Source organism: Taudactylus pleione, unplaced genomic scaffold (assembly GCF_031769625.1).
Source record: "Taudactylus pleione unplaced genomic scaffold, aTauple2 ptg001285l, whole genome shotgun sequence".
Classification (NCBI taxonomy): Eukaryota; Metazoa; Chordata; class Amphibia; order Anura; family Myobatrachidae; genus Taudactylus; species Taudactylus pleione.
This window is the reverse complement of record NW_028285685.1, coordinates 50093-60736: the sequence shown is the minus strand read 5'-3', so window position 1 is coordinate 60736 and position 10644 is coordinate 50093. Positions and strand designations below refer to the sequence as shown.

The window sequence follows — 10644 nt, the reverse complement described above, 5'->3', positions numbered from 1 at the left end:
GGGTGTTATTCTATAGGGGAGAAGGGACTGTACAGTACACATCAATTATGCCATTTTCCTCCACTTTGCAATTTATCACTCCAAAAATGACAAGTCATTATTGGGTAAGTTACACTATTTAAAAAATTCATATTGCCAAATAAGTCCTTAAGGGGGGTGTCCCATTGTTTCTTAACTAAGTCCTGACATTTTTACCTTTATATAGGTATTTTCCACAACTTTTTAACTGCTTAGGAGGTGATAACTAATTAGCAAAAAATGTTATGTAGAATTCTCACCCGTGAAAAGCGCATCTAATAGGATTGCGCAATAAGTATTTATTTGCACCATAAGCAATTTTTCATGAAAAAGAAGCATATTGTGTCTAATTGAATTCTCCTCTTAATGTGATTGTGGACATGAATATCTAAAATTTTCTGGAATGATATAACAAAAGGCAAAAATAATAATTCTCTTTAATTCATCCCTTTGCAACAAAATTAAAGTTGAGCAATTTAAATAAAAGAGGTGTCTGGGAGGAACAAGGCTCCTGGGGCCTTGCCGCTTTATATTTCTGGATCTGAACTGCAGAGAATTGTCATCCGGCTAATTCTAGCCCCCAGGCACCAGTTGTGGTGGTTTGTCCTTAGCCACATAGGATTGTGTGACTGCGTCTGAGGCGCCTTATGTAGCTGGATCTAAGAAACACTGACCAGATCTCCATAGCTCGGGGAGGAGGGCTTACTGGTCACATGGTGTTTCCTACCTGAGTATGTGACTTGTACTCTGATATTTATTGTAAATAATATTTATATTCCTATATAATTTAGCTGTAAGGAACCAGAGAGTCCATACTAAAGTTCCCGGGAGAGTCCTGTATAAATCATTGAGGATGGACAAGGACAAGAGTCACATGACTGAGAGAATAATAGATCTCACCCTGGAGATCATCTACCTGCTGACTGGGGAGGTGAGGTTGTCTGGGAATGTCACAGTGACCTCACTTATATCTATAGTAATAATAAAGAGACATGACTGGGGAGGTGAAAGGATCTGGGAGTGTCACAGTGACATCACTTATATCTATAGTAATAATACAGGGACATGACTGGGGAGGTGAGAGGATCTGGGGGTGTCACAGTGACATCACTTATATCTATAGTAATAATACAGGGACATGACTGGGGAGGTGAGAGGATCTGGGGGTGTCACAGTGACATCACTTATATCTATAGTAATAATACAGGGACATGACTGGGGAGGTAAGAGGACCTGGGAGTGTCACAGTGACATCACTTTTACCTATAGTAATAATACAGGGGCATGACTGGGGAGGTGAGGGGATCTGGGGGTGTCACAGTGACATCACTTATATCTATAGTAATAATACAGGGACATGACTGGGGAGGTAAGAGGACCTGGGAGTGTCACAGTGACATCACTTATATCTATAGTAATAATACAGGGACATGACTGGGGAGGTGAAAGGATCTGGGAGTGTCACAGTGACATCACTTACATGTATAGTAATAATACAGGGACATGACTGGGGAGGTGAGAGGGTCTGGGAGTGTCACAGTGACATCACTTATATCTATAGTTGTAAGACAGGGACATGACTGCGGAGTTGAAGAGATCTGGGAGTGTCACAGTGACATCACATCTATAGTAATAATATAGAGACCTACATATTATCAGTGCCTCAGTACTCACAGGAGCTGGGATATATTACATTGCTCACGGCATCTTGTTTTGTTTCTTTTCTATCACTGAAATCAAGATGGCAGGAGATGTGCTATATTCTGTCCACTTTCCTATATATAGTATACAGTTACAGAATAAAGGTTTTATTTGTAAGACTGACCCTTCTTGCATATTGTGCACTGATGACAATAAACTGCTCCATGAGTATAATTTTACCCTTTTATTGATATCTCTCCCAATACACAGGATTACACAGTAGTGAAGAAGACATCCGGTGAGTGTGAGACACCCAGCAGCCGTCCCTGTGTGTCAGGAGGACTGAGCAGGACCCAGAGCCCTATCACGGTGCCTCCACCTCACTCACTGATACATGAGAGACACAATGAGCAGAAGATCCTGGAACTCACCAACAAGATCATTCAGCTGCTGACTGGAGAGGTGACTGCTGGGAATGGGACATTATACAGTAACACCAGGGGATGTGTCTGGGTGATGACTGTACCATTGTGTGTGTCAGGTTCCTATAAGGTGTCAGGATGTCACTGTCTATGTCTCCGTGCAGGAGGGGGAGTATATAGAGGAACACAGGGGTCTGTACAAGGACGTGATGATGGAGAATCACCGGCCTCTCAAATCACTGGGTAAGAGGAGACCGTTATTATACAGGGGAGAGCAGGTATGGGGGCCTCCTATATACACACATTATATGATAATCACATATATACAATGTACTCAGTCACTGTGTGTCTCTTACAGATGGATCCAGAAACAGAAATACCCCAGAGAGATGTCCCCGTCCTCTTTATTCACAGGAGTGTACAGATCAGAATCACAGGACCCCACAGGGGCATCAGGTAGGTGGGATTTAGGGTCTCGCCAATATACCAAAGTGACTGTCACTATATGATCTGTATAGAAACTGTGTGTGTATTATTAACTAGAATTCTTTTACTTAATGTGAATTAATTAAATCTGACATTTTTTAACTGTTTTCTTGCTTTGTGGGTAACAGGGTGAAAGTCTGGCTAATATAAAGGCAGAAGATATAGAGGGAGAAGAGACGTATGTGGCTGATATGAAGGCAGAAGATATAGAGGGAGAAGAAGAGACGTATGTGACTGATATGAAGGCAGAAGATATAGAGGGAGAAGAAGAGACGTATGTGACTGATATGAAGGCAGAAGATATAGAGGGAAAAGAACAGACGTATGTGACTGATATGAAGGGAGAAGAAGAGACGTATGTGACTGATATGAAGGCAGAAGATATAGAGGGAGAAGAAGAGACGAATGTGACTGATATGAAGGCAGAAGATATAGAGGGAGAAGAAGAGACGTATGTGACTGATATGAAGGCAGAAGATATAGAGGGAGAAGAAGAGACGTATGTTACTGATATAAAGGCAGAAGATACAGAGGGAGAAGAAGAGAAGTATGTGACTGATATGAAGGCAGAAGATATAGAGGGAGAAGAAGAGACGTTTATATGGGGTGATCAGCAGTGTAAGGATGAGGAAATCCCTACAGATATTAGCACAGGTGAGGAAAAACACTTATTACAGAAAACTGTCACATATTTTCCTTGCTCAATCACTACAACAATTTCTTATCCTACACCCTCCTCTGTCAGTACAAACTAATAAGGAATATGTATCTGCCCAGTTGCGGAGTCAAAATCAATCAGACCCTATTATGCTCATGCTCTCCCCCTCACATCATGTCACTGTGTGTTACTAGCCCAGAGATCTGACCAGTCTCCTCCCCACACACTCTGGTGTATCTTATATATCAGGAACCATCAGCCCCTATTATACTCCTGCTCTCCCCCTCACATCATGTCACTGTTACCAGCCCAGAGATATGACCAGTCTCCTCCCCACACTCTCTGGTGTATCACATACATCAGGACCCATCAGCCCCTATTATACTCCTGCTCTCCTCCTCACATGATGTCACTGTGTGTTACCAGCCCAGAGATCTGACCAGTCTCCTCCCCACACTCTCTGGTGTATCTCATACATCAGGAGCCATCAGCCCCTATTATACACCACCTCTCCCCCTCACATCATGTCACTGTGTGTTACCAGCCCAGAGCTCTGACCAGTCTCCTCCCCACACTCTCTGGAGTAACTCATACATCAGGAGCCATCAGCCCCTATTATACTCCTGTTATCTATCATTTACACATTTTAGAAGTCAACACTTTTTTGTGTGTTATGGTAGTAATAAAATACAGTACATCACACTAAGTGGTACCTAAAGCAGTCGCCATGTTGATCACCAGTCCCCTAGATCAGATGTTACCCACACAGTGTACCTTGGACAGGGCAGCAAGTACTGACGGATATCAGTCACTGCAATCACCTCCTGTATGTCCATCCAGTGAAACAACTCTCAGGTGCAATATTCTGTAGAAGTATGAGGGGATCCTTAGTCCAGCAGCCTAAAACCGCCAAGGCTGGGACTTCTTCCCACTGTGCCATCCTGTAATACCGTCCTGCTGGCAGGAGACAAAGCTCCACTCTCCAATATCTCCTTGTAGGAGCCTAAACTCCACACCCCCGAGGACGTTACACAGTACTGAGCCCCACCCCCCTCCTGTCCTGTCCTGTCCTTGTAATACAGCTCAGTGCCCACAATGTAGTTGTACACCCCTGTGCAGGTAACTCATTAGTGTGTCCTCTGGTATTGGGTATCTCTGCAGGGGGGCTGGGTGTGATGTTCACTCCCCCTGATTACTAGTTACCCCCTGTGGTGTGAGTACCTTAGTGTCTGAGAGTTACCAGGATAGAACAGTGGGGCTCAGATACCGTTCATATGTCACCTGATAATGTAACATATACACAACATGACAGCCTAATTGTACACATTATTACTATACACCCCTTTTGTGCTGCCTATACCCCTCACCCACAGTATATGCTGTACATTACTACTATACACCCCCTTATGTGCTGTCTATACCTCTCACCCACAGTATATGCTGCACAGTACTACTATACATCCCCTTATGTGCTGCTTATACCCCTCACCCACAGTATATGCTGCACATTACTACTATACACCCCCTTATGTGCTGTCTATACCCCTCACCTACAGTGTATGCTGCTCATTACTACTATACACCCCTTGTGTGCTGTCTATACCCCTCACCTACAGTGTATGCTGCTCATTACTACTATACACCCCCTTATGTGCTGTCTATACCCCTCACCTACAGTATATGCTGCACAGTACTACTATACACCCCCTTATGTGCTGTCTATACCCCTCACCCACAGTATATGCTGCACATTACTACTATACACCTCCTTATGTGTGGTCTATACCCCTCACCCAAAGTATATGCTGCACATTACTACTATACACCCCCTTATGTGCTGTCTATACCCTCACCCACAGTATATGCTGCACATTACTACTATACACCCCCTTATGTGTGGTCTATACCCCTCACCCACAATATATGCTGCACATTACTACTATACACCCCCTTATGTGCTGTCTATACCCCTCACCCACAGTATATGCTGCACATTACTACTATACACCCCCTTATGTGCTGTCTATACCGCTCACCCACAGTATATGCTGCACATTACTACTATACACCCCCTTATGTGCTGTCTATACCCCTCACCCACAGTATATGCTGCACATTACTACTATACACCCCCTTATGTGCTGTCTATACCCCTCACCCACAGTATATGCTGCACATTACTACTATACACCCCCATATGTGTTTTCTATACCCCTCACCCACAGTATATGCTGCACAGTACTACTATACACCCCCTTATGTGCTGTCTATACCCCTCACCTACAGTATATGTTGCACAGTACTACTATACACCCCCTTATGTGCTGTCTATACCCCTCACCCACAGTGTGTGCTGCACAGTACTACTATACATCCCCTTATGTGCTGTCTATACCCCTCACCTACAGTATATGCTGCACATTACTACTATACACCCCCTTATGTGCTGTCTATATCCCTCACCTACAGTGTATGCTGCTCATTACTACTATACACCCCCTTATGTGCTGTCTATACCCCTCACCCACAGTATATGCTGGACAGTACTACCATACACCCCCTTACGTGCTGCCTATACCCCTCACCTACAATATATGATGCACAGTACTACTATACACCCCCTTATGTGCTGTCAATACCCCTCACCCTCAGTATATGCTGTACATTACTACTATACACCCCCTTATGAGTTGCCTATACCCCTCACCTACTGTATATGCTGTACATTACTACTTTACACCCCTTATGTGCTGTCTATACCTCTCACCCACAGTATATGCTGCACAGTACTACTATACACCCCCTTATGTGCTGTCTATTACCCTCACCCACAGTATATGCTGCACAGTACTACTATACACCCCCTTATGTGCTGTCTATACCTCTCACCCACAGTATATGCTGCACAGTACTACTATACACCCCCTTATGTGCTGTCTATTACCCTCACCCACAGTATATGCTGCACAGTACTACTATACACCCCCTTATGTGCTGTCTATACCTCTCACCCACAGTATATGCTGCACAGTACTACTATACACCCCCTTATGTGCTGTCTATACCTCTCACCCACAGTATATGCTGCACAGTACTACTATACACCCCCTTATGTGCTGTCTATTACCCTCACCCACAGTATATGCTGCACATTACTACTATACACCCCCTTATGTGCTGTCTATTCCCCTCACCTACAGTATATGCTGCACATTACTACTATACACCCCCTTATGTGCTGTCAATACCCCTCACCCTCAGTATATGCTGTACATTACTACTATACACCCCCTTATGAGTTGCCTATACCCCTCACCTACTGTATATGCTGTACATTACTACTTTACACCCCTTATGTGCTGTCTATACCTCTCACCCACAGTATATGCTGCACAGTACTACTATACACCCCCTTATGTGCTGTCTATTACCCTCACCCACAGTATATGCTGCACAGTACTACTATACACCCCCTTATGTGCTGTCTATACCTCTCACCCACAGTATATGCTGCACAGTACTACTATACACCCCCTTATGTGCTGTCTATTACCCTCACCCACAGTATATGCTGCACATTACTACTATACACCCCCTTATGTGCTGTCTATTCCCCTCACCCACAGTATATGCTGCACATTACTACTATACACCCCCTTATGTGCTGTCTATACCCCTCAGCCACAGTCTATGCTGCACAAACGTACAGTCCATGAAATATACAATGCCAACTGACGAGGGCTATCACAGCTGTGGTTATCTTCATCTTCAAAAGTAATGTTTGTAAATGTATCATAATTACTTGTACTCTGGATAAAGAAACAAAACCACTAAACATTGAGAACTTAAATAATAGGAAGATTTGTTCCTAGTTAAAATAAACAGGAAATAACTCTATTTCTATGCCATTTATGTTATTTCCAACAGATGGACGCACAATCAAGAATACCTCGGGGGGAGATCTTAATTCGTGTCCACATTTTAAAACAGAAGATAATGTCACACAGGGTTCTCCAGGAGACATCCCCATTACTCTAAATTTGTATCCAGTACCTCACAGTGCAGATATATCATCTGGTCCCTGTAATCATAAGGAATGTTCCCCTGATACCTCTAATATTGCTACACACAGTACAGCTCACCAAGGTGATAAAAAGTTTCTCTGTTCTGATTGTGGGAAGTGTTTCACAAGGAAATCACATCTTGTTATACATCAGAGAAGTCACACAGGTGAGAAACCATTTTCATGCTCTGAGTGTGGGAAATGTTTTACACAGAAATCACTTCTTGTTACACATCAGAGAATTCACACAGGTGAGAGGCCATTTCCATGTTCTGAGTGTGAGAAATGTTTTGCACGAAAAGCACATCTTGTTATACATCAGATATGTCACACGGGTGAGAGACCATTTTCATGCTCTGAGTGCGGGAAATGTTTTACAACAAAATCAAGGCTTATTAAGCATCATAGAACTCACACAGGAGAGAAACCAATATCATGCTCTGAGTGTGAGAAATGTTTTACATACAAATCAAATCTTCTTATACATCAAAGATGTCACACAGGTGAGAAACCATTTACATGCTCTGAGTGTGGGAAATGTTTTACTGCAAAATCATGTCTTATTACACATGAGAGAACTCACACAGGAGAGAAACCAATTTCATGCTCTGAGTGTGAGAAATGTTTTACAGCTAAATCAGATCTTGTTAAACATCAAAGATGTCACACTGGTGTTAAGCCATTTCCATGCTCTGAGTGTGGGAAATTGTTTACACAGAAATCACATCTTGTTAAACATCAGAGAAGTCACACAGGTGAGAAGCCATTTCCATGTTCTGAGTGTGAGAAATGGTTTGCACGGAAATCACATCTTGCTAAACATCAGAGAAGTCACACAGGTGAGAAGCCTTTTCCATGTTCTGAGTGTTTGAAATGTTTTAAAACAAAATCAAGTCTTATTAGACATCATAGAACTCACACAGGGGAGAAATCATTTCCATGTTCTGAGTGTGAGAAATGTTTTACAGAAAAATCAGATCTTGTTAGACATCAAAGGTATCACACAGGGGAGAAACCTTTTCCATGCTCTGAGTGTAAGAAATGTTTTACAGAGAAATCACATCTTGTTAGACATCAGATAACTCACACAGGGAAGAAACAATTTACATGCTCTCAGTGTGGGAAATGTTTTACACAAAAATCAAATCTTGTTACACATCAGAGAAGTCACACAGGTGAGAAACCATTTCTGTGTCCTGAATGTGGGAAATGTTTTACAGAGAAATCAGATCTGGTTATACATCAAATAATACATAAAAACGTGAGCTGATAGACATGATACACAATACTTATACTCAATAATTCAAATGCTTCAAATCTTTAGGCTAATCTTTTGTGTTTTTTAGTACCAGCAATAGAAGAATGGACAATATACAGCGCCATCAGTAGACAAAACAGTGGTACATTTTCCACACAACTATATATATATATATATATATATATATATATATATATATATATAGAGTGCATCCGGAAAGTATTCACAACGCTTCACTTTTTCCACATTTGTTATGTTACAGCCTTATTCCAAAATGGAATGTAATTCATTTTTGTCCTCAAAATTCTACACACAATACCCCATAAAGACAACGTGTAAAAAGTTTTTTTTGAGATTTTTGCAAATGTAATTAAAAAAAAACACTAAGAAATCACATGTACATAAGTATTCACGGCCATGAAGCTCAAAATAGAGCTCAGGTGCATCCTGTTTCCACTGATCATTCTTGAGATGTTCCTACAGATAATTGGAATCCACTTGTGGTAAATTCAGTTGATTGGGCATGGTTTTGAAAGGCATACACCTGTCTATTTAATGTCCCACACTTGACAGTGCATGTCAGAGCACAAACCAAGCATGAAGTCTAAGGAATTGTCTGTAGACCTCCGAGACAGGATTGTCTTGAGGCACAAATCTGGGGAAGGGTACAGAAAAATATCTGCTGGTTTTGAAGGTCCCAATGAGCACAGTGGCCTCCATCATCCGTAAATGGAAGAAGTTCGGAACCACCATGACTCTTCCTAGAGTTGGCTGGCCGTCTAAACTGGGCGATTGGGGAAGAGGGTCCTTAGTCAGGGAGTTGACCAAGAACCCGATACTCACTCTGTCAGAGCTTTCCTCTGTGGAGAGAGGAGAACCTTTCCTTAAGGACAACCATCTCTGCAGCAGTCCACCAATCAGGTCTGTATATTAGAGTGGCTAGATGGAAGCCACTCCTTAGTAAAAGCACATGGCAGCCAACCTGGAGCTTGCCAAAATGCACCTGAAGGATTCTCAGGTCTGTTGAGACAAAGATTGAACTCTTTGGTGTGAATGCCAGGCATTATGTTTGGAGCAAATCAGGCACCGCTCATCACCAGGCCAATACCATCCCTACAGTGAAGCATGGTGGCAGCATCATACTGTGGGGATGTTTTTCAGTGGCAGGAACTGGGAAACTAGTCAGGATAGAGGAAAAGATGAATGCAGCAATGTACAGAGACATCGTGGATGAAAACCTGCTCCAGAGCACTCAACCTCAGACTGGGGCGACGGTTCATCTTTCAGCAGGACAATGACCCTAAGCACACAGCCAAGATATCAAAGGAGTGGCTTCAGGACAACTCTGAGAATGTCCTTGAGTGGCCCAGCCAGAGCCCAGACTTGAATCCGATTGAACATCTCTGGAGATATCTGAAAAAGGCTGTGCACCGACGCTTCCCATCCAACTTCATGAAGCTTGAAAGGTGCTGCAAAAATGAATGGGCGAAACTGCCCAAAGATAGGTGTGCCAAGCTTGCGGCATCATAGTCAAAAAGACTTGAGGCTGTAGTTGCTGCCAAAGGTGCATCAACAAAGTATTGAGCAAAGGTTGTGAATACTTATGTATGTGTGATTTCTTAGTTGTTTTTTTTTTCAATTTGCAAAAATAAAAAAAAAATACTTTTTACACGTCATTATGGGGTATTGTGTGTAGAATTTTGAGGACAAAAATGAATTTATTCCATTTTGGAATAAGGCTGTAACATAACAAAATGTGGAAAAAGTGAACATGAACGGATGCACTATATATTACACAGTCATGGAGAACAGATGGGAACAGACAAAGGACAGAACAGGGAGGGAAATATGTATTTTGTGTTGCAAACCAAAAGCAAGTAGTCCTCAGTCACCTTGAACTCTAGCCAATACAGCCATGTGAAGACAAATTCTGAATGTCAGTCTATCCTGGAGAACATCACATCTTCCATCTGGTTGTCGTGGCCATGTCACTGTGCTGGAGCCTGGAACCTACTTACCAGCTATAGCGGTGCTGGTCCCCCAGGGCTGTGATGATCCCATCGCGGGCTGGTGCCAGCCAGCACCTGCTGCAAGTTCC

The 10644-nt window shown here is 42.7% G+C and overlaps 1 protein-coding gene across 1 annotated transcript; it reads left to right on the top strand.

The window, feature by feature from the left end:
- Positions 1–1594: 1594 nt before the first annotated feature.
- On the top strand, positions 1595–8634 carry LOC148443389 (uncharacterized). The gene is made up of 6 exons (XM_088462889.1): positions 1595–1630; positions 1930–2121; positions 2246–2324; positions 2440–2537; positions 2696–3221; positions 7153–8634. Exons 1-6 carry the CDS (start codon positions 1595–1597, stop codon positions 8556–8558), a joined length of 2337 nt encoding a protein of 778 aa, XP_088319015.1. The 3' UTR covers positions 8559–8634.
- The last annotated feature ends 2010 nt before the right edge of the window (positions 8635–10644 follow it).

Bases quoted from the DNA above. Each gene is read 5' to 3' on its own strand.
- LOC148443389 (XM_088462889.1), top strand. From the start codon at position 1,595: ATGACTGCGGAGTTGAAGAGATCTGGGAGTGTCACA. The intron at 1,631-1,929 runs GTGACATCACAT...CCCAATACACAG, and splicing joins AGAGATCTGGGAGTGTCACA to GATTACACAGTAGTGAAGAA. The intron at 3,222-7,152 runs GTGAGGAAAAAC...TATTTCCAACAG, and splicing joins CCCTACAGATATTAGCACAG to ATGGACGCACAATCAAGAAT.